This window comes from Acipenser ruthenus, chromosome 3 (genome assembly GCF_902713425.1).
Source record: "Acipenser ruthenus chromosome 3, fAciRut3.2 maternal haplotype, whole genome shotgun sequence".
Classification (NCBI taxonomy): domain Eukaryota; kingdom Metazoa; phylum Chordata; class Actinopteri; order Acipenseriformes; family Acipenseridae; genus Acipenser; species Acipenser ruthenus.
Genome location: NC_081191.1, coordinates 1,077,906 through 1,103,576, shown reverse-complemented (window position 1 = coordinate 1,103,576; position 25,671 = coordinate 1,077,906). Strand labels below are relative to the sequence as shown.

The 25,671-nt window shown below is 39.4% G+C and overlaps 1 protein-coding gene across 2 annotated transcripts in view; it reads right to left on the bottom strand.

The window, feature by feature from the left end:
* Positions 1–25,671, bottom strand: part of LOC117394998 (KH domain-containing, RNA-binding, signal transduction-associated protein 3-like) — a 168,230-nt gene that overhangs the window by 50,874 nt on the left and 91,685 nt on the right. For both annotated transcript variants that reach the window (XM_033993813.3, XM_033993812.3), the window contains exons 3-6: positions 15,079–15,195; positions 8,877–9,023; positions 8,125–8,264; positions 5,879–6,068 (exon numbers count right to left, since the gene is read on the bottom strand). In XM_033993813.3, coding sequence (XP_033849704.1) covers positions 5,879–6,068; positions 8,125–8,264; positions 8,877–9,023; positions 15,079–15,195 — 594 coding nt within the window. The remainder of the gene's footprint in view (positions 1–5,878; positions 6,069–8,124; positions 8,265–8,876; positions 9,024–15,078; positions 15,196–25,671) is intronic.

Below are 25,671 nucleotides of genomic sequence, written 5' to 3'. Positions count from 1 at the left end.
CTCGGGTGGCCGTGTTGGGGAATGAAAAGTGACACTGACAGAAGATGTCAGTGTAAATCAAGGACCAGGCAAGCCTGGCTGGGGAAAACAGCCTGCCTTAAAATAATTGAAAGAAAAATAGAAGAAATAATCAAGTACCCGAGGGGATGTTTTTAGCTGTACGGGGAACTCTGGCCACCCAAGTGTATAGGATCACTGAGCGTAGGTCGGAGGCCCGTGCTGACCGGCTTAGCAGCAGTGGGGGCACTGCATAAGCAGCACTTTTGTTTGTAGTTTTATTAATGTGTTTTATTTTCCCTTTTTCTTTCACCTTTTGTTTTCATTATTATTTTCGAGCACTTGTTTGTGCACTGGACTGTGTACTTGTATTGTTAACCCCGTGATCCTGTTTACTGTTGCCAATATTCAGGCCACGGACAACAGCGCCCTTAGCGGGTAAAAATAAATCAGTGTGCCTGAGCGGCGTTACATACAAAGTTCTGTCTCCTTTGTGTCCGTGAATTGCCCACCACCCTTCCACGGTCCCCAAAAAAAGGTTTCTGTTTGAATTTCAGCAACTTGAATGACTTGAACGCTTGAAAGAATGGTGCTGTCTGTTACAGCTTATTAAATTGTATCTTTACGAATATATTTTCTTAGAATGAGGTGCACACAGATGTTAAGGAAAGCAATAGAACAGATATCAGTTCGTTTAGGCACTTCATACATTTTATTCCTTTAGAATCTTTGCATGAAATCTTTTCTGGGTTTCATTTTTGGAAGGGTTGAAAAAAAAATGTCACGGTAACCATGAATCATAAATCATAAATCTGAAATCTGAAATCTGTAAAGTAAATGAAAGGTCATAGTTTCTAAAAATTGGTCCCTCCTTGTATTTATATGTTTCATATCAAGGGCTTAGAACCAGAGTGACATTTTCATAATTTTACAGGAGAGCAAAAATAAGATTTTGATTGTTTGTGTTCAATTGCCATTTATCAGCGCATGCACAGTATCAATTTAATTTTGAAGAAAATTAAAAATATTTTTGAATTTGAAACTTCAAAAAGTAAGAATAGCACCAGAAATGTTGCTTAAAAGTTGGATTTTTCATAATAACACACTGAAATGAAAACCCATTGTAGATACAAGTGTGGTTTTCTACACTAGTTCTATCCCAGACTTGTTTTTCTTCAATTTAATAACAACTAATAAATCAATATTTATCTTTAAAATATAAATGTTCACATATACAGTCATATTTCATCAATTATACTTAAAACACTACTGTAAAATATAATTTACAAGGTTTTCTACAATTGACATGGTCTGGTTCTTATTCTGTAGTGAATTCATTGCTTGAATCCTCAATTTAACTGAGTTAAATATCCTCAAAAGTTAGATGTGTAAGTGTGCTAGTGCCCTAAGTTTACCTAGATTTTGCAGTTGTGTCTTTATTACTTTCTCACTTTATTCATTGTAGTTTGTGATTTCAGTGAGGTCCTTTTGGCACTAGATAGATCTCATCAAGAGCTTTAATAATATGCAATTTTGACAAAAATGTCCTTACGTCCCTGTGGTTCTGAGCCCTTGAAATGCTTAATTCTCTTATCAATGTGTTGTGTTTTCTGAAAAAAAAACTAGGCCTAAATGATTGGCTGTCATTCATCAGGGGAAGCAGCCAGGTTTGTGATATGCATTTACAGTACTAGGTATACCACAGTAAACGTGTATAGGGCTGGGCATTGTTTGGGGAGGTACTGTATACTACAGCAGGGGTTCCTAGATTGTGGACTGCAGGAGCAACAACATTCAAAGTCTGTTTTTTATATATATAATAAAGAAAAGCAACAATAAAATACAAATGAAAAAATAAGATAAAAAAGAACAATTTAAATTAAGATAATTTACAGTGTTACTGGTTTAAACTGGTTTTCATTTGTCATTTTCTTTAAGGAGTGCTAATAGTGGCCTGCAGTGCCTAAGTTAAAGTTTGGGAAGCCCTGTACTACAGGATAGTAGGCAGACACGGAAGCGGGTGGACGCTTCAGGGTAGACATAATAAATGCTTGCTGTAAGTATTTGTTGAATTGTATTAGTTTATTCAAGGGAGGATATTTCTGTATAAGCACTCAAGCAGCAGTTTGGCAGAATAGCACAATTTAGTGTGTATTGCCACATTATGGAGCAGCAGCAAGATCATGCATGTGTATAATTATTAACATGCCCAAATATGTTTCATAATAACTGTTATATAACTGTTATGGAAATAACATGCTTATATGAATCTACTATAGTTCTGCCAAAGACAGCTTACTGTGTCAGCGTTGCTGTTACGTTTATTTATACCCTGATCACACTGCTTTTATAACGGGCAATCGTCATGTTCTAATTTTGACTGTGTGAATGAAAATAATGTCATTATAACAGTTGTTGGTAGCGCATCAGTTAGGCAGTGTGAATAGTGTTCTTGCAAAGCCTTTAATTACACAAAGTATTCTCTTTCAATGGCCGAGAGAGGCCGAGAGAAGCTGAGAGAAGCCGGAAAAAAGGGGCGGAACTGAGCAATACGCATAGTCCCTTCACCACAGACATAACACGGACATAAACAAACAAGATAGCTGCTTCCGCATCCAGCGCTCAAAGAATATCACAGACATTTGCCAAGCTTTTTGAGACGTTATAGTAATAAAATAATGACTTGGATAGCATTATTGAGGAGTTTGGTGATAAATTGAGTGATCCAGAGATAATTTATCAGTATGCACGACTATGAAGAGATATGTGATAAATACAGTGAACAAGGGGTGGGGTGGGGCTGGAGATGCAGTACTGAGTGTCCTGTTGATATGCAGTGCCTTTTAAACCTGTTTTACTGTGAATAACTTTTAAACAGTGCGTGTGAAAATAAATTAGACCTGATGCGCCTGAGACGCGCTGAATAAATGGACCGTAAAGGGTTAAGGGTGGCGGGAAGTGGCCTTGGTACGGCCAATCAGTGTTGCACACTTAAGGGGGAGGATGTGTAGCACAGCAGGGAGGGAGTTAATATCCTCCCTGCATAAAAAACGTGTTAATTGTTTTGATAATTAATTTCATTGTTACTTATCACCTGCACCTGGCTAGTATTGTAACTTAGAGCCACGTGCATGGTATTAAAGGAGAGCAGTCAGTCTGCTCAGGGCTGCTACTGTGTGAAGAGCCCGCTTGATATCTCCTATCAGTCTCACTCGGACATTGAATGTTTTTATCGGCTTTTTCCGGAGAATAGCAACATCTGGGAGACCAAGGGGAGCGAAGAAACAGGCAGGGGGAAGGCATTAAACAGCAGGGGGAACGCTAGTGACGTTTGCCCCTTGCGTAGTGACATCTACCTCTTGCGCAGTGACGTCTGGGATGCCAGGAGAAGTAGAGCAAGGGACCAGGCAAACAACTGTGCCTTCCAGTGCTGTGGCCTGGGCACAAGGTCAAGTGGAGGGAGATCCGGGCATTCCGGACAGGTGTCCACACTGACGGGGCAAGGGACTGTACGCATCAGACTGTCTTGCACGGGTGATGTCTGTGATCCTCTGGCTCAGGAGAAAGCAAGACTTCTCCCTCTTGTGCTGGAGACAGCTGGGCTTCTCCTGCCGACTTCTGGAGCAGCAGCTCCAGCTCTGTTGGCTCCCGCTCCGGCAGCCCTAGCTCCAGTCTCCACCTCTCATCCTGCTCCAGCTGAGCAGCGGTATTCTCGTTGATCTTTGTGATCCATTCTTTTAAATTTGCGTCCATTTCTGGGTCTTTTAGCAATGGTTCATATTAATGAGTTCAGATGTTTACAAAAACAGCCATACATGTACATACAGTATATTGCACTCTAATGGTTTATTTAAAAATGTATATAACATCACTCTGCAAAGCACACCTGACAGCGGTACTGAAGCGTTATATACAAGTACATTAAATGTAAAACTGATTCAGACAAGTGAAGCACTGTGTGTTTATTATTTGTATGCACATACATATCAGTTCATTGCTTTCACATTTTTTTAAAAATGTTAAAAAAAAGGAAAAACTATAAACTGAATACAGTACTGAAAACAAGTTTCAATACTATTCTCAAAACAGCAGGCTGTATTCCATGAGTGCGGTCGGTCCTACAGTTTTATGCTTACATTTGTGTGGATATTTCCCCCAAAACAACAATGAACATAGTTTATGACATTTGAAATTAAATTAGCGATAATACAGTATCACGTCTTTCTTAACAGCTTGTCTAACTAGGGTTCCGTCTGTAATTTGAATCTTACGTTTCTTATCAATAAATTCACATTTACTATTTTAACTGTCTTACCTCTTCATACAACGTAAAACATTTGTACTGAATTTTAAAAACTGGTATTGTTCAAAATTGAAGATTATATAACATGGCTAGGCAAAGATCGGCATGCAGCTACCAACAACTACTAGACATGAAACCATAACCATTTAAAGTGGAGATATCAAAAACACAAGCCCAGCACAAAGCAAACAGGCACAACTATAAAACCGATGGGGGCCAAGGCTGTCCCAATTGTTTCTACTAACTTGAATAAAAAACACAAGCTAAGAGGGGCAAACAAATACACATTTATACAAATGTATGTTTAAAAAAAAAAAAAAAAAAAATTCACAATCTTCACCAATCTTTAAATATATGTTGTGAGAAGACTTCCAGAGAATTTGTTAATCTGGACATATTCACTGCATCATTCCTTATTAGGAAGTGTACTTTTACTTATCAGGAATACATTTATTTTCAAATATCATTATTTTAAGTTTCCTAAAAAGGCTTTTAATAGTTTATACTTTTAATACATCTACAACTTATGTTGCTTTTTTAATAATAGGATAGGACCAATAAAAATGATAATTTCAAAGATTCTCGTTGTGTTTTGTTTTCACGTAAGCATTCTTTTGACTGTATGCCTCTCTTATATGTCAGCACACAGATTGAACATACACATTACTTTTTGATAAAGGTGACCCGTTTGCAGTTGTTTGTGATGCATTTTAAAACAAATGTTAATATGAAATAATGCTAAATACATAGTCTCTTTGAACCACTGCAAGTATACTGTATAAAAATTCACAGAGTAATTTACATTTGTTCATTGTGTTTTTTTTATATTTGAAGTTCCATGTTGTGTCCGATAGTTTGTCTTTCATTTTAATATTGATGGTGTTTAAAATGTATCGCTGGATGTAGGTATAACCACGGCGGTTCTAGTGTTGAAGTAGTGCATAAATGTACAGTGTGTGTGTCTGTGTGTTGGGTGTGTGTGTGTGTGCGTGAGTGTGTGTGTGTGTGTGTGTGTGTGTTGGGTGTGTGTGTGTGTGCGTGAGTGTGTGTGTGTGTGTGTGTGTGTGTGTTGGGTGTGTGTGTATTGGGTGCGTGCGTGTGTGTGTGTTGGGGGGGGGTATCTGTTTTGTACCGCCTTTCTGCTGGAGATTACATGATATTAAGTCTGAAGAACAGGATCTTTACTGCTGAAACCTTGTGAGCCACAAGCACGATTCCTGCTCTGGTTTACATGGGTTTTACAGATATTTTTATCGTGAGAAATCGATTGACCCTGCCCTTAAAGTCACGCTGCCAAAAGGACGTTCTTTTGCTGTTTCTCAATGTATTAGGTAACCAATCATGATCTGATTTCTGTTTATACTAGGTGCCACATTTGTTGTGTCTAACGATAAATGCTGAGGCTATATGTTTTGAATATTGGAATCAATAAATAGAAACATACTAACATTACAATTGGCATTGTGCGCACTCATCTTAGTCAAATCAAATTAGTTTCTTTACAACCTAAAGATCAAGCATTTACATATCTACTTCTCATACAGGTTCTGGGACCCATGGTGTGTTCTGTGAACTCACATATTCTCCATAGGTTTCCTGTGCAGGGGGTGGGGGGGGTCTGTATCCAGTAGGTGGGGGGGCCCCTCTGGCTCTCGGTGCAGGGAGGCCACGTCCTGTCGTCATTGAAACTCGACCTGGAGGGGCTGACCTAGGAGCAGGAGCACCACGGGGTACCACTGCCTGGGGTGGGGGGATCCCTCCTCTGCCCCTGAGAACAGACACAAATTAAACATTTAGTTAGTAAAAACAATGGCCAGGAACATGCCTGTTTCTTTTTTTACTCCCACAGCCTGTTAACATGTATGGAGGCATTGAGTGTTGTCCTTTAACTTAACTCTCCAACATCACAACAACTTAAGCCCTGATCTTGCCTTTTGGAAACACAATATGCACTAGGGGCTACAGCAGCATGGTCAGGAGAAATCCCTGATGTTTTTTCTCCCAAAACCCTTGGAGCGGCAGGCCAAAGCAACGCTCTCTGTGAGATCTTAGGCTAAGATCAGGAACTGTGCTCAGCCTGGATGCAAACCTGCGCTCCCCTGATTGTAAGACCCTGCTAACTTTTAAATCTAATGAATAATAAAATAATTTTAATCATTGATCATACTGTTCTGTCATTTACTGTAACACACTTCCCTGTGCATTACCATCCTTTCAGTTTTTTAACTAAGCTTTACTACAGTATAATACATGCTTACAGTGGTGCTCTCTGTATGAATCCTGACCAGTCCAATCATGGAAGTTGAAATCAAACAAGCATACTCATCTCCATTATTATTGCAGCCATTGGGCAGTCCTGGTGTGGGTGTGCCTCTCTCTTGCTATTGGTTTCATTGTGTGTGTTTCTTACCTGGGCAGCCCTGGTGTGGGTGTGCCTCTCTCTTGCTATTGGTTTCATTGTGTGTGTTTCTTACCTGGGCAGCCCTGGTGTGGGTGTGCCTCTCTCTTGCTGTTGGTTTCACTGTGTGTGTTTCTTACCTGGGCAGCCCTGGTGCGGGTGTGCCTCTCTCTTGCTATTGGTTTCATTGTGTGTGTTTCTTACCTGGGCAGCCCTGGTGTGGGTGTGCCTCTCTCTTGCTATTGGTTTCATTGTGTGTGTTTCTTACCTGGGCAGCCCTGGTGTGGGTGTGCCTCTCTCTTGCTATTGGTTTCATTGTGTGTGTTTCTTACCTGGGCAGTCCTGGTGTGGGTGTGCCTCTCTCTTGCTATTGGTTTCATTGTGTGTGTTTCTTACCTGGGCAGCCCTGGTGTGGGTGTGCCTCTCTCTTGCTATTGGTTTCATTGTGTGTGTTTCTTACCTGGGCAGCCCTGGTGTGGGTGTGCCTCTCTCTTGCTGTTGGTTTCACTGTGTGTGTTTCTTACCTGGGCAGCCCTGGTGTGGGTGTGCCTCTCTCTTGCTATTGGTTTCATTGCGTGTGTTTCTTACCTGGGCAGCCCTGGTGTGGGTGTGCCTCTCTCTTGCTATTGGTTTCATTGTGTGTGTTTCTTACTTGGGCAGCCCTGGTGTGGGTGTGCCTCTGCCTCTTGCTATTGGTTTCATTGTGTGTGTTTCTTACCTGGGCAGTCCTGGTGTGGGTGTGCCTCTCTCTTGCTATTGGTTTCATTGTGTGTGTTTCTTACCTGGGCAGCCCTGGTGTGGGTGTGCCTCTCTCTTGCTATTGGTTTCATTGTGTGTGTTTCTTACCTGGGCAGCCCTGGTGCGGGTGTGCCTCTCTCTTGCTATTGGTTTCATTGTGTGTGTTTCTTACCTGGGCAGCCCTGGTGTGGGTGTGCCTCTCTCTTGCTATTGGTTTCATTGTGTGTGTTTCTTACCTGGGCAGCCCTGGTGTGGGTGTGCCTCTGCCTCTTGCTATTGGTTTCATTGTGTGTGTTTCTTACCTGGGCAGCCCTGGTGCGGGTGTGCCTCTCTCTTGCTATTGGTTTCATTGTGTGTGATTCTTACCTGGGCAGCCCTGGTGTGGGTGTGCCTCTGCCTCTTGCTATTGGTTTCATTGTGTGTGTTTCTTACCTGGGCAGCTCTGGTGTGGGTGTGCCTCTCTCTTGCTATTGGTTTCATTGTGTGTGTTTCTTACCTGGGCAGCCCTGGTGTGGGTGTGCCTCTCTCTTGCTATTGGTTTCATTGTGTGTGTTTCTTACCTGGGCAGCCCTGGTGTGGGTGTGCCTCTCTCTTGCTATTGGTTTCATTGTGTGTGTTTCTTACCTGGGCAGCCCTGGTGTGGGTGTGCCTCTCTCTTGCTATTGGTTTCACTGTGTGTGTTTCTTACCTGGGCAGCCCTGGTGCGGGTGTGCCTCTGCCTCTTGCTATTGGTTTCCCTCTGACTGCTGGTACTTCTGCATCTTCTGATCCTCCATTGAGATACGTCAGCTCCTGAAGCTGTGCCTGTCTGATTTCGTCATTGTAATCCTAAAGACAGAATACTAGTGTAAAACTATACCTTAATAAAATACTTAACTGCAAGACACAGTCAGAACATCTTCAGATACATCATATTGCCAGCGTTAATGACAAGCAGATTGTAGTTGGGAAGAAAGAAGCTTGCTGCTGGTGCTTGGCAGTGCAGACGAGGGAGTTTCACAGCTAGGAGAAAAGTAACCGGTTCAAGGGAATGCCTACTGTATGCGGGCCACTGCACTTTGGGGGAATCTGGAATTCATTCATAAGAATTGAAAAGACTTCAGCCTTAGGGTTACTAATTTGAGAGACTTTTTATGGATTCCAAGTCTGAATCAATCATCTGTTTTCACCTGCATCTGAAATGAAAGCCTGTTAGAGTGAGATTATTTACAATGGCTGCATCCTTCAGATTTCCCAGTTTATCCACAACCTCAACAACACTCCCACCTTAACTCGAAAGCTACTTGTATTTCTAACCTATTTCAGTATTCAACCTCCATACTGACCTGGCTCATCTTCCTGGTCGAGACATCAGAATTATGCAGACCTGTCTAAATAAAAGCCCCCCTGCACCCACTTTACTGTTGGTCTCTTTTCACAATTAAGGCACGGTTTACTCACTGGAATGAGGAACTTTTTGATCTCGTCTAGTGCATGTCCCATTCTGGCATAGGCTTCTGCTGGTGGAGCAAATACTTCAATGAGCACATGGAGGTCCTCGCTGAGATGCTGGTATTTGGCTTCTCCACTCTTTCTAAGCTCTTCCTCCTGCAAAACACAAAGGTGTCAGCCAGCACCATGGGCTCCACACAATAAACAGCACCGTCTCCTGCATTGAACCTCCACTCTACAGTACCAACAGCCTGCGGTTACTCTGGGCTGCAGATAACAGTAGTCAACAAAGAAGTCTATAGCACCTTTCATGCCAGTGGTTAGAGATTGGAGGACCTGTGCTGTGTCAATATATTGTTAAAATCCATTCTCCTCCTTTGAAAAACCAGAAACCAGCTCATCAGTATTACTTCTGGGATTTTCAGCTGAAGATACTGAACAGTGTGTTTAGAATTGATCAGAAATTGAAAACAAGGCCAAAATAGCTGTTTGAGACTGAAATTGTTTTCTAGCATTTACACAAGAGACATCAACAGAGATAACACATCTTGTTAACAATGGTCCTGTTTACATGGATTGTATGTTGTTACAGCAGGGGAGTAGACTGATTTTTAGTACATGAGCGTAGCTGTTATTTACTTCATGATTGGCTTTCTCCCAGATAAAATTAGATAGTAGTGGTGGGGACCAAGCAAGACACAGCTTCACTTTAGTATATGAGCCTTCAGTGCTTTTCCTCCACCAGGTAACCTATTGGCCCGGTGTTGATGGCTGAAGTGTAATGCTGGCTCCAGGGATCAGCCTATTTGCAGCCTCCCTGGAGCATCAGTACACACAAAGGCAAACCTCCCTAGCGCCTCAGCATGGCAACTGTCTGCAATGGGCTAGGTGGGGCACTTCGCAGCGGACATCATGTGGGCACCTCCCGTCTTCGGTGCTTCATCAACTAGCCCACACCTTGGGAAGGCATGACAGTGACACTGGCATCCTAGTACCACTCCCCTACACCCCTCACCCAACCTAGCCCAGTTTACATACCTTAGCCATCCATTCCTTGTCATTGATGTTGACAGTTTTATAAATATCAAACTTCATTTTATTTGTCAAAACAACCCTTAAAAACACACTCTTTGTGAAGGGTCCATTACCACTAATCTCACTCTGCTTTGCACTTGCATTCAGAGATAAGAAAAACAACCCTCAATACCCGAGTCCATGTGGATTAGTGAATATTATGGGAACACGCTGCATCTTTGTTTTAACTGATCTCAGGCTATATGGTAGCTGTACACAGATGCTGATAACCATTTTTAATTAGATATTATCTTTAAATGTTTAATGTTTATCTTTACAACAGGAATTCCAGAGGGAGACACAATGTAATGAAAAAGTAACCAGGGGCACTTGCAGACTAAACTATTCAGATGCTGTATTATTCCCTGACTACCGATGATGTAAATGTAAACAACAAGTGGTGCCGGTTTCTTGTTTGTTATATTTTGCTACTATTAAAAAATACATTTAAAAAAGCAATGAAAAGTTCCCCTAAAGTTCAAAGTGGGCCCTGTGGCCCAGATTGGAAAATGATCAAAAAAAATAAACAGCTTGATTGAGCTACTCTATGGAGCCTCATTCGCCTTTGTCTACCTCCTCGCAGCTACCCCAGTGCAACTACAGTAACTAAGAGATGTAATGGAAATTCCACACAAGCCCTTACAATGTGTCACACCTCTAACTAAGACCAGAACAGTACCTCACTGCTGCATCTGAGCCTCGCTGTCAACCCCATCTCAGGCTTCCTGTTCCCAACATGAGGACAGGCCATCTTTGGAAATGATCTGCAACCTCAGTGACAGCATCTATAACTAGGGTTGTGTTTTTTCACTGTAAAGAAATGGCTTATTTCAGGGCATTTCACGTTCTAAAAATAGGTATAGGTAGGTAGAAATGTCACGATTAAACACAGTGGTCTGTATTGTGATCACAGTGCAAAAGGCGCTTGCCCCCGATTCTGTGGCGCAAAAAATGGAGCCGAGACGTAAAAAACCCCCACTGCGCTTAAATGGTATTCTCAAGATATGTCCTGCGCCGTTATATAGCACCTGCCCCATCGCCACATGTCGACATAAACTTCGGGGAGTGGTGTCATTAACATATTGATTCTGATGACAGTGCAGATAGACAATTGAGCACTGTGTTAAGACCCGCTGAAACCAGGTTTATTTAGTGGTGCAATCAGGAACTTTAACAATTGAACACACTGTAAAAAGCAAAGTAGTCCTAAGTAACAACTGCGTGCGCTTGAACTGACATAGAAAGAAGAAATCAAAGAAAGAAGTAAAAGAAAAGAAAAAGATGAAAAAACGACAAAACTTAAGAAACTAACAATATTATTCGTAAATTAATAATAAACAAATATGTATGTGTGTCTGTCCTTCCTTTCCCTGGTTTTTGCTAGTGCTGTGTGTGTGCGTGTATCGTGTGCAACTTTAAACAAGTGAACTGCTGTGTAAACTTGTTTCCGTGATTGAAATAAGTCACTACTATCTGAAACAAGATATCGGTTTCACTGCCTGATAATGTATGAGCTTAACTAGTTTGAAACATTATGACGAATTAGAAAATGGATCTGAGATTTCCTTTAACCTGATAAATACGAGGGCTTAAATCTCTGATGAAGGACCTCGAATGTTATCTTTCAAACTATGTTTAATCACTGTTCAAAATCAATCCGCCCGAAAATACGTAAATACAGTATTCGTGTATTATACGGTTTGCCTGCTTGTTGAAAGAACGTCTCCATTCTTATAGTGAGAATTAAAGCCCTGGTTCTATTGAAGCTCTAGTACATTACAAGCTCAGAGGGAACGTGATGTGGCTCCTCATGTCCCGCTAGAAAATGAATCAGCTGCTGCGACTGGTAGACGGATCAGGGAGTATTTTACACTTTCCATGTAGTAATGTCAATGCCATGAAATAATGTACCTTGCATAATTATTATAAATAATAAATGATTGCCCTACGTGCCTCTACCTGTTCTATTAATATAGCAATCTCCTGTGTTGTGAAGCATGGTTTACGTATTCTCTCGGAGAGTGACCTACTGCTTGCTGTTCTGACTTGCGCTGGTTTTTCTTGCTCTGTGCTACTCCCGCTCGACATGATCGCCACTTCGATTTTTATTTTTTTAATTTTTTTTTAATGCAAATAAAACAAACATTAAATTAACAATAATAATATAATTATACAGATGTTGAAGGTATAGGCCAAATACTATCATCAAAATTATGTGTGTGTGTGTGTGTGTTTGTGCGCGCGATCTCAACTTCTACATTCCAAACGGAGCCTTGCGGTGACGCAAGCGCATTCTGTCTCTTATTGCTGCCTGGCCCTGACTGGATAGCAGATTCCCCAACCTACCCAGCATTGATTGGCTTGGCACTGTCACTTTATTTTGATCGGAATCGCACTTTTGGAGAAGCCACGCCCTACGGGGCAGACGCGTTTGACTTTAACCACTGCATCTGCGATTGCACTCGTTTCATCAGAATCAAGCCCAATATGTATTAAAGCAGAAGAAAATGGCGTTGTTACATTCAAAACTGATCATTTTCAACAGTGTTATTATACAATAAATGTTCCTAAATTTTTAAATGTTGACCTGAGAAACAGTAAATGCTAAATTGTAGATTTTTTTTTTATGTCCACCTTTTAAAGACATTCAGCAGTAGTTTCACCATCATCAGTGAATTATCAAACAAAATAAAAACATATCTAAATGTAAAAATGATAACAGACATGAGAAATGTCCCTTTCTTGTACTGCAGAATCAGCAGAAATATATGTTGATGCAGATGGTGTTGTTTTCGTTGAAGACATTTTAAAGACATGTAGGTCAGGGATGGGATTCCATTTATATGCCATGGTTTCAAGTATATGTTTTAGAGGCTTATAAGTTATTTATGCTTGGAATGAAGATGTTTTGGGAGTCTTGCCAGTCTTAACAGTACAAACACAAGTAAACGTTGGCGATTTGTATACTAATTTATCATAATAGCATTTATAAATTATATTAAACGTAAAATAGCATAAAAATATACAAAGTGTTGTTTTTACCAATACATTTTCCACATTCAACTTCTAAATGCTAAATATGACCTTTTTAAACATGTGTGTAAGCTACCACCAGCTTACTGCAGCTGTTAGAGCCTGGGTGTTGATAGAAAAGCCAGCAATTCAATAAAAAATGCAAAAGCCTTTTCAACAATGACAGGCAGGTATACACATTAAAGTCCCATTCCAGCAAATTTATATTAGTGATTTAAATATCTATAAAGATAGAATTTCCATCAGGGGCCCCATTGAAAGTCTTTTCCACTGGCTGCCTATTTGAAATGATCTTTCTGCTGCACAGTTTTTGCCATTTCATTAGGTCTGTGATGGTAACCTGCAGATGAACCAAGACCCCAGTTCTTAAGGAGTCCCTATGGGCTATTAGTGTATTCCTCTGTTTTGGTCTATGAAATACTGAGACCTATTAAGTGCACTCATATGCTATTCCTTCTGTTTGAATACAGCGTTTTTTTGGAATGCATTATCTGTATTATAAATATATTTAATTATTTATTTTCAGCCTGGAAGGAATAGATATTTAGGCGGGCACAGAAAGCCTTGCTGAATGATGTATAGCTTTGCAACGTCTTATTCTTTAAGGAACTAAGCTACACCCATTTAAACTGTCTTTAGTTACTTTTCAGGAAGCTTAAGATATCATGGAAATTTGTAAAGCCATTTCCTCTAGAGAGTTATTACATCAACACTGTCTCTTCTGAAAGAGCCCACTGAAGTTAAAGAACTTGAAATAGATAAATATGCATTCTTACACATTTCATTTCTAGTTTTGGCTTAATGAATTTCCCCCAATAGGGCAACTAGGAAATATGTCTCCCCGTAATCTGAAACTGAAATATATTGTAATGTGTCGGGGAAGGGGTACCCTCTATAGCGTTTACAGTTGTGCATTTGTGTAGGTGGTAGGAATACATCAAACCGCCTGGGAGCATGCTGTCACATTAATAATCGGGGTCCCCTGCAGATTTAGTCTCTGTTCAGGCTTTTGTCATTGTGTTGTTTTATTGTCACTTTAGGCTCAGGGTGGTGGTAATGGTGGTGGGGATCTAGTTGGCAGATGTGATTGGGTTGGGATTACGTCCATCACAGGGTTTAGTCAGGCTGGAGCAGTTGAACCAGGGAGAGAGTAGCGAGAAGGTGCAGTGAGTGAGCAGAGGTGCACCTGGAGGAAGGGATCTTAGTGCCACTCCAGCCCATGTGTTAACTTTAAAAAAGCACTATTCCCTATAGTCTGCACGTTGTCGGTTCGAGTCCAGGCTATTCCTTTGCTGACCGAGGACGGGAGCTCCCAGGGGGCGGCGCACAATTGGCCGAGAGTCGCCCGGGCGGAGGGAGGGTTAGGTCGGCCAGGGTGTCCTTGGCTCACCACGCACCAGCGACCCCTGTAGTCTGGCCGGGCGCCTGCAAGCTTGCCTGTAAGCTGCCCAGAGCTGTGTTGTCCTCCGACGCTGTAGCTCTGGGTGGCTGCATGGTGAGTCTGCAGTGTGAAAAAAAAGCGGTCGGCTGACGGCACACACTTCAGAGGACAGCGTGTGCTGATCTTCGCCGCTCTATTAATCCCCACATGGGAGATTGGGGATTCCCAGAGTTAGGAAGATAGGCCATTGCCTCCCCCATCTGATGGATCCACAAAACATCAAGATCAGAGAGCTCCAACAAAAATCATTTTCCATTCTGGCTGCTGGGAGCTGATGTTATTTTAAGAGTCTTTTAAAGTGTAGGACCTTCTAAAATAAAAAAAGCGGTACATTGTTTGTTTGTTTTTTGGTTTCCTTTTAATAACTAAAATCCTGAGACTTCACAGTGTAATTGAATCTGTGGGCTGGTAAAACTAAAGCAAAGGATATAAAACAAAAAAGTCAAATTGAATCAGTGAGGATTATACTTCGAGCTGTTGCCTGAAACAATTTTAATTAAATGGAAACTCATTAATTGTCTGAATTTTAATTGTCTATACTAACTGACAACATGAATAATGCATTCTGATTTCTTTGACACATACACTGTAGAATTAGCCAACCAAGAAAATAAATACATAAGGATGCAATAGAAATGTTTTCAGCCCGGAGACTTGGGGTACCTTTTCTTTTTCTTTCATGGAGCCCTTTCCAAGGATGGACATCTTCGTGAGGGTCTCTTCCTGTAGCCTCTTCAATGAGTTCCCACGTGGACCCAGGAGTTTGCCAACAAAGTTAAACTGCAAAAAACAAAATTCAACATTACTCAATTTGATTCAATGCTTATAAAAAGAAGAGAAAAAAACATGGATACAGGGAGGTTGAGGGAGACAGGGCAGTGAAGCTGCCTGGCTGTGGATTTCTAGAGTTACATAAATATCTTCTTTTGGACATACTTAAAAAACAGGTGCAATGATTATACTGTAGCTAGACTGTAGACACACTTAGCAGTTATATGATCAGGAAAAGAACTACGGCAAGTTCTAGATTCATAATCACAGAATTGTGTTCTAAATGCATGTATTCCTGTAGTTTTTGTAAATGGTACAGTAAATATGGAGCAACTGCATGTAAAAATAAATTAAAATGAAAATAAATCCATTTGGAAGTATACATTGTATTTGCATTCAGTTTTAATCCCATTTATTCATTCAGAAAATATAAATAAGCAGGAAATATTCACAGCAATTTCCTTTCTTAGCAGAACAAGTTTAAAATATGGTTCTGCTCATGTATTGCTTTTTTGTTCTATTTAGTGTTTTTCTTCTATTATCTCCAGGGTTGATTTGGTGCTTTATAGAAGAGAGGTAATGTATGACAGGTCATCCCCCACCCTTTGCTGTACCGGTACAGTGGTAACTTGTTCTCTTAACGACTAGGGTTCAGAAGTCCAAATAGAGTACATCTATTTCATAGCTCATTCATTCCACGGTACTCAACCCAATTATTATTCATTTCTTAGCAGACGCCCTTATCCAGGGCGACTTACAATTGTTACAAGACATCACATTATTTTTACATACAATTACCCATTTATACAGTTGGGTTTTTACTAGAGCAATCTAGGTAAAGTACCTTGCTCAAGGATACAACAGCAGTGTCCCCCACCGGGGATTGAACCCACAACCCTCCGGTCAAGAGTCCAGAGCCCTAACCACTACTCTACACTGCTACCCAATAATGAGGACATGTTCTGTGTTAAAAAAAACAAACAAAAAAAAAACACCAGTATTGTTTTTGAAACCAAAACAGACAGGCAAGACCACCTTGCAGACACGACACACATTAATTGTTACTGTTCACTGATTTTAAACAAGTGATTCCACTTTTTGTACAGATACTAACCCCACTGGGGCTAGTATACGCCACTGTATAAAAACATAACAAATGCATAAAAACAAAAGGACTGCATTGACACTCAGGGGTAGAGGTAGTAAAGTGTTGCGCCTGTCGCAATAGTCGCAAACCCGTTGCAAATGAGTCGGAAGTCTAGGGTTGAAATGTACTAAACAAGCACAATGCTATTAGTGACATTTTCAGGAATGCTTTGCGGCAGCGAGTTTTCTTTGCGGTTCAAACTTAGAAGAATATGTAATTATGGGCATTCCTGCATAAATTTGCAAAAATGGAGTGGAGATAGTGTTCTCAAATATTATAATGAGATGTACTATAGCTGAGGGCAATAGCGACACTTACAATTGCATCCATTTTTTAAGAACTTTTGAAAGCATGTTTTAAACAATCGCAATTGTTGCTGGCATTTCCCAGTCCGCTTTTTCTCGTTCATTGCCAGTTGTGCTCAATGCATTTTTGAGGTGAACACCCAAGTACCTAATTTTCATGAAAGGCAAGGTGTATTTACAAGCCTTCCACACATGTGCCACTAACCCCTCCAGCTCATTCTGAGCATCTGTATAGGACCATGATCTATTTTGTGTTAATTGTCCAGGTCACGGGTTCTCAAACTTTTTTTGCTGGGCCCCCCTTTAGAAATGTTTCAGGGTGTGACTAACTCCCCCTCCCCCCACAGTCTTTCTAAAACTGTGGGTGGGGTGCAAGATCCACGTGTGAGGGGATCTGGGGGTAGCAACGGTTTTGAGGAATAAATAAATTATATTTTTAGCTAATATGAAATGCATTTTTATTTCGACCAAACATCTCAACTGTAAAAGACATAACCAGATTACAAAATGAAACCATGGTGTCAGATTTGCACATACTCTTTTTATTTATATCTATCTATCTATATATATATATATATATATATATATATATATATATATATATATATATATATATATATATATATATATATACTCTAAGCACACTCTTTAACTCAGAGGAGACGTTCAGGAGGACATAAAGATGTTTCGGACTCCTGTAAGTGGATTGTTCGTGCACTGGGCTTGCAACGCATCCAGATAACTTTTAATAATCAAGGAATTCACACAGACTCATTCAATTTGAAGTTTAAACGAATCAGAGTAGTATATTATTTTAAATGCTTAAAAATGGATTGAGTAATTACAGACTACGTCGGATCCCAGCTGACCGGCAATCTGCGAGGTCCAGTGCCTTAACAGGAATAATAGCATTAATACTTCAATATGTTTAAGGTTATAACATATTTTGCCCTTATGCTATGCTAGATCATCCAGTATATATCACTCTCTTAGACTAAAACATAAGTATAGCAATGCATCAATATAAAATAGATATTTTTTGTATTTATGTATTTTTGTTTATGACTGTAAGTCGCCCTAGATAAGGGCGTCTGCTAAGAAATAAATAATAATAATAATATAGATTCAAAATAGTTCTTACCTTTCAAAATATATATGGAAGTGTAGAATATAATGTAAGGACAGAAGGCAAAGACTTCTAAATACGACACCAACAGCAATCAGCTCGATCAGAGATCTTCAGAGCATGGATAACATCAGCTTGTAGTTAGCAAGTTGAGTGACACTTGACTAAGATTTTACCTCGGTTTTTACAGAGTTTTTGCTTCTCTTTTTACATCAGAAGTTATAATTAAAACTTAAACATTAATCAGCCTTAACAGCTCCTGTCCTTCAAGTTAATAACATTTTCAAAACACCCGGTAACTCCTTCTATAAGATTAATTAGCCATCATCCCCTTGTCCACATCTCCTACATCTTTAAAATATGTAAGGTGAACTTTGAACTGATGTTATTCTTTCTTGGTACCAAGGAGTTCCTGAACACAGCATGCATGTGAATACAATACAAGTATATGAAGAATACATAGAAAGATGTGTTTAATATATAACACCTACTTTGGTTTAATTATTCCAATCCTGGGTTAAAATATATTTCCCTTTTAACATCAAAAGACATCCTTCTTAGTAGGTTGGCTTTATTACATGTATAGATGTGGTTTAAAAGTTAACTAAAACATATTGGATAGGGGCTGGTAGAAGGTCCATAGCTAACTTCTAAGCATGCAACTATATATCCAATTATTCTCACTTAAATCCAGTCTATCAAGAACATAGTCAAAATATAACAGTCCCATTTTAGCTATTCAATGCTTTAAACTAAACTTTTACACAAATCTTGTTCAGGCAAGTCCTGAACCACCTGCTACTCTGTCGAGGTCATCCATCATTAAAATAAGTCTTCTGTAAGCATTTACCCAGATCTAAACAAGCAATGTTCTTACTAGATCTAAATATGGTCCTATGCTATTGCTCCCCCTCACTTGTTTTACCAGGTCTTCATTAATTTCCATGATTTAATGAAGCCATAGACAGTTCACCATATAATCCTTTTCATGTACCAGAAGGCGTTTCTTAAAAAAGATCAGTCATCATAGAAACCTTTGATGTAAAACTGCTGACCAGTAAGTCTAGCTTCAATTGACAAGAGTTATTTTCTCCAGTTACCCACACGCCTGGTACCATTTTGTTTCAAGCAAAGACAAGGTTAACAAATGAATTACATTCTCTTTAGCAGATGCTACTATATGCTTGACACAGACTGGTACTATTATGTTTTGACTGAAGTTTTTACTTTAAGTTAATCTCTACACTATATTCTCTTATTTTCAAACTTCACAGTCCTTCTGTTAAAATAAAACATTTACACTTATATTCTGTTTGAATTATTCTAGAATACCTGTGTTTATCTTAAACACTACTTTCAGATCAAGCTTACTTCTCTAAATAAGAAACTTGATGCTTGCGTCTGCCTTTCTGCTCAAGGTTATAAGCCTTGGCACCAGTAGTTCAGACAAAGACAAGCTTAGCTCATTTCACAGGTGTTTTTTGGTCAGCGTGCCCCCAACCTAGCTCCCTTTTTACTCAGGCTTACAAAGATACAATAATATTTGTCACTGTTATAACAGAATAAACAGGAATATAGAATGCTCTCACATAACTATAGGTTCATACAGAGCATATTATAACGTTTCCTATGAACAGTGTATTTTAACAATTTGTTTAATATTTCTGCTGGCTTTATATTCTTTAACACACAGTACAGTTATTACAATATTTTAACACACATGCAGTTTCACAAATGTTCAATTTGCTCCCCAAAGATCAGCATGCTTCCAGTAGCTGTCAGTCCTGGGTCAGTTTCTGCTCTCAGTGAGTCTGTCAAAGCCACCACAGGTGTGTCTTTAAAAGCCTGATACCTGCAAAAACTCAAATCTTGTTAGCAGAGCTTCCATCTCTACATTGGTGGGAAGACTTAAACAAATTAAACAGTTTCTATCAAAGAGACATCTATCTCTGCCACATACACCTTTCACTCAAAAAAGGTGATCGCACCTTGTACAAAGGAAGACAGGTTTTAGATTCATTCGTGACAATGGCATAATATTAGACCCACAGATGCGGACGTGTTTAAATCAACAGCAGTGCCATTGCTGTTGACTCCAGGATGGATTCCATCAGGCCCCGGTGATTTGTTCATTTTAGGTGATGATAGTTCCCCCAGTACTTCCTTCTCTTTTATAACACACTTTGGTAGCTGAAAAAATTAGAGAGCTAACATACTTTCACACCTATTCCAAACATCTGCCTGCAGTCCCTGTTTCCCCATACACACAACAGAACTGCAGTTTATCACTAGTAGGTACGGTATTTGAAAGGGCTAACAAGTGTACCAATTGATTACAGATTCAGACAATCAGGTATTGAGGTATTATTGTAAAGCAACTAGACTTGCAGCTATTTATGTTAAAGATAAATAAATACACAAATATTGTACATATTTTCACAACCAGTTAGATAAACTAATACACATGATTAAAACCCTGTCATTATTATTATTATTATTATTATTATTATTATTATTATTATTATTATTATTATTATTATTATTATTATTAATCCTATGCGTAACACTCCCTCACTCCCCCTTCTTGTATATTGAATGGTTTGGTCCAGAATCAGCTCATCTCACTGTCCTATTGCAGCCACTTAAGAGTGAATGAGACTGAGGTTTTGAAACAGAAGTGCATCCATTTGCAAACAAAGATGTGTAAGGCCACAGGTACCCTTTATTTGTTTGATTGAGTTTTATCTTTTAAATACATGTTTAGTTTATTTTACCTACATTATTTCTTATATATGGGTCTAAAAATAAGCACTGTTCCAATTATTACATCTAATTGTACAACGCTGACACCAGCTGAAATGCTGACACAGGTCGGCAGGGGAATCCATGGTTCATCGCGCACAAGTGACCCCTGTGGCCGATAGGGCGTCTGTGGTTCTGCAGCGGAGGCATCAGATCTGTGTTGTCTTCCGGCACTATAGGTCTGGTGGCATTGCTGTGGATCCGCAGTGCGAAAAATGACGGATTGGCAGGAACACGCTTCGGAGGACTCGTGTTCCAGCCTCCGTTTCCCGAGTTGCCAGGGGGTTGCAGCAATAAACCGGGATACAAATAACAATTGGGCATTCCAAACTGGGGTAAAAACCATTGGCGATGACTAAATTTATAAAAAAAAAACTAACAAACAATGTTTTGTTTAGTCCAATTTCTGAATGACAATAAATACTGTTTTAACAGATACATTCAAATATCAAGGTCACTATATCTGTATGTATTTAATTTCAAAACTTCAATATACACCTGCTTTCCCTGAGGTATGACTACTATACATTTATATAGTTCTGCAGAAACAGTGACTGAATTCAAAAGGCACACTGTACCACCAAACACAGCAAGTTACAACTGGAATTATAAAAACAGATGCATTTACTATACAATTGAAAATCACATGAAGTACAAGACAATACCGCCGCAGATCATTACAAGAATAGGATATATTACAGAAATACTTGTGCCACCAGTCCCCTCACTGTGTTGTGTGACTTTCTGTATTTGCATACATTTCATTTTGGTTGAGTAAAAACTGTCTACCAAGTAATTACCTTTAAGAAGTATTTATTAATGTGTTGATTTCAAAACAAGAAAAGTTGCTTTCCCCTCACCTTTACAACTGAGTACCAGTCAATGGCAATTAACTTCACCATCAAGTGCTTTAAAAGCCGAATGGAAGGAAACCAAGCAAATGCGTCTGATTCTTCAGCTAAATGTAACCTTTCTTAAAACAGGAGCTACCGCTGTGTTAACTGGGATATGTATTTCTGTGGAGTGTACTCAGAGGCTTAATCACACTCTGTCCAGGACTACAATGCACTGCAGAGATGACACATTCCTAAGGAAACTAAGGAAAAAAATATATAGATTCCATATCAAATGGATAGAAGAAAGTTAAGACAAACAATGGCTTCTAAAATAGAAATTAATTTGTTTGTTTGATCACAGCAGGTTCTGTGTTAAATAACACTGTCAGACTGCTTGATTGATACTCAATAACTGTTTAAACAAGGGAAACCGAGGGGCCGCATTGTTTTCTGTTGAGTAATTAATACGCTTTATTCCATTTAATGAATACCCAACAAATTCATTTTTTAACTTGTGAATACATACATTGAGACCCTATTCTTACACGTTTTTTGACTAAATGCACCTTCCCTATTAGTGTTAAAAATGATTTCCATAAATGTTTAATCCTGTACTGTACACAAATATGTCATAAGTAAAAATAGACGCCCTATCTGTTTACTTAAGCCTCTGTATACAGCAGAGAAGGACAAATAGAGAAGCCAACTAAACAGAATTTAAGTAGGGATGAAGACAGCATTTCCCTCAGCTATGAGTTATGCCCCTGTCTGAAGGAACATTGCTAGTCATTCATTAGCCACCACACAAAGGCACATGCTTGATTGTTTTAGTCCTCACCTTCGCCCATGCTTGTGATCTGCTTCTTTACAGTTCAGTTATTAGAAGTTTCCTGCCGACTGTCTCTGGAGACATGAGCGCCATGATGTAAGAAGCTGCAGGACAGACAGCCTGCAGGAGGTGAGCAATGGCAGCTCCCTGTGTGAACTGATCCCAAAGAAGGCACTTAGCATACCAAAGATCCAGCATCCAATGAGGTTACTATTCAACAGTGTACACATGCTTAAATACTGTACTGTATCAAACACAATAAACCATAACTGAAAATGTTAGGCCGTACTTCGGCCTGAGGGCTTTGGTGCAATTTGCATTATTCCTTGCTATTGTCGCAGAGTGAAAGAGGGTGCGATTCTACTTGCACATAATAAAGGGCAATTGTTGGATGAACTGTCAAAAACAAAATGTCAAAGACAACCTGGAAGCCGCTGGTGAAGAATTTCTGATGTATGACTTGTTTTTCTCTAACAAGAGTTCACTGTAGTCTGACTGTGATCAGCTGAAGCAGTGGGAGGGGGAGAGCGGGGGCTGAAGCAGAGGCAGCGAGAGAGGCTTGGCACTTGAAGAAGGTACAGAGACCCAGACTACAGTAGAGGGATAACAGGTGGAACAAACTTTGAGATTAAAGTACATGAGGAAAAATGTATGCCTTAAATAAAACAAATAAAACAACAACATAAGTTCAATATCATTACTGATTTATTGTTTTAAGCTTGTCTGAAGCAAACATTGGTAACCCTGTATACTGGTGGAAGTGTTACTTTTACTGTATGTATGTAGTTACATTACACTACAACCTTTGGTAGAACTTAATGCTAGTGGCACAAGGTACACTGTGTGCACCATACCAAAAAGAGTCTTTGGTTTATATTTTTGATACTTATATTTCTTCAGTAATAACCCTTTGAATAAAACACTTGTCAATGTTTTACACAGTCATCAAAGAATTATGGTATTGAAGTTTGTTTTCTATAGCTGCTATCGGCTTTGATTTAATGATAAAAGCAAAGTTCAGATTGCTGGTCAATATGGACCAGCAAGAGTCTAGTGTATTGCAACTATACATCTATGTACTATATGCAATGCTATATCTATAAAGCAAGTGTTACCTAGCTAGGAAACAGAGGTACATGTATAATTGCAATGTGAATTGTGCAACCTAAAGTGCTATGCAGCATTGCAGTGGGGGGATTTAAGCCTTTGCTCCACTATGAAAAAAACACAAATACACTGACGTGTCATAGTGTATTCTGTATAATCCACATGTCATGTTTCAATACATGCTTCTCCTGTAAAAATCATCGCTCAGATTTTGCGTGGTGAGTTGACACAGAGGTTTGTGTTTCTGTCACAATCAATCACACAGCTTTCAATGCAAAGCTTGGATAAACGTTAAGGCCACTGTGTTGTTGTTGTTGTTCTTGTAAATAGACCATCTGATTGTCCAGAAACAAACAACCAATTCTTGACATACAGCAGTGTCAACATGTATTAGAACACCCATTGCTTCTGCAATGGATTTAACACAGTAATAGTAAAAGGAACACATAGCTACATGTGGTAAAATGCATGAGACTTTTTAGAAGCTGTTTAAGATGCCTAATTAAAGCACAAAGTGGTCAAACATTTTCACAGCATGAGTGCCTATTGTTTCTATATCACTGATTACTGACCGAAAATTGAAATTCTCACACCCAGAGGTCTTCATGTTTTTAGGTATATAAAGGATTTAAATGACAAATCTTGAGGTGTTCTAATACATTTTCACACTACTGTACTGTGATACAGTGTTTACCTGATCTTGACTTACAGGCCCATGTCTCATCAAAAAGAATACATCAAATGTAATGAGTAATGTAATGTGTAATGAACTTTGATAAGTTATTACTTCATCCTTTAAACACTCAATCATAATGTCTAATGGAAAACTTAACAGAAACTGCGTCAACTAGACCAGTGTTTTGGCTTATGCCTTCCTCCTTCAACGATAGCAGAAAAAACATAATTCCAGATATAAAATGTGGTGGTAGAGATGATTATAGGGACACTGTGAAGACCATATGTGGATCTGTATTACTGCAACTGGATAATATGATTGGGTGTATCCTGCAGTTCAAATTCCTCATGGTTTGTGATACAATGTTTTTCCTACTCTGACCCAATCCAACTGTATCTGATTCCAAAAGCTTTCGAATCATCTGCCTCCGTGTCAGCTATTGTATCACTTCAATGTGTTTTATTAAGTCCATTCTCATGGATAGGCTTTATGTATGTGCTGCCAACAGCTCAAGCGAAATGAAGTGATCTCCAGGCCAGGAAATGGTTCATCTCCACCGAGGGCTTCATGCAAGTACTCTGGGAGGTACCAGTAATGTATCAAGTGACTGAAACACTTATTTACAGTATGGTACAGTACATTACATGTTGCTATCATAATGGACAAACTAAAACTGGACAAATAAACAGGCCACAATATATTTTGATATTTTTCATAACCCGTAGTAAATGGTGTTATTACATATTTAACAGTCCTAAGACGTGAAAGAGTGAGAGAGCTTGCCAGTTGCTATAATTTGCTCATCTGACCCCAGTCACCCTGCTATGATGCAGGAATGTCACAAGAAACTGAACAGCTGTCAGGGCTTTTCAATCTGGGATCATTTACAGGAACATTTTCAGATCAAAGCATTGGTTGAGTCAAAGTGTAGGTTCTGGCAGGAAACTCTCCCGAAACTGTGAGGAAATCATCACATGTATTGCAACCAATCAGTTCAGACTCCTGACACTATAAAGAAATGAACAACAAAGCATATATCAATTTGCAAGATGCAATATCACTCAGTATCAGTGAGCTTTTTCATTTATTTATTTATTTTAGGTTGCATTCATAAAAAATAAAACCGCAAATGAGAAATTTCTGAAAAGTGACAGCACAGATATTTACAATCCTCAGTTGTGAAATGTTACCTAAAATAGTAATTCTGAGTACTTTAAGACATTGTGCTTTGCCTACACTGGCTCATATGAATGAATGTTTGCCCAGCACTGTGGGTAATGTTTTTTGTATAATGAACGTTTTCATCTAACATTAACTCTACTGAAATGGCAAATATGAACTAGCCTCGGCAGTGAAGGGTTAGTATAATTGCAACTCTCTCCAGGAAGGCTTGAGACCAGCTCCTGCTACCTGTGAATGACGATGATGATGATGATGATGATGAGTATATCAGTGTCTCTTCAGGCCATTTGACAGAGCAGGCTCCTTTAGCTCTCCCCTGTGCTATGAATTACAAGCTTCCTGGTTCAGCTTCAAACAGAGTAGCAGACACAGCCGTATGAGTCGAAGTACAGTATAAATGTATCCTTATTATGTTATGCCAAAAATGTATACATATAGACCCAATTTTAAAATGTCCTTTGGCATTACCCATGCT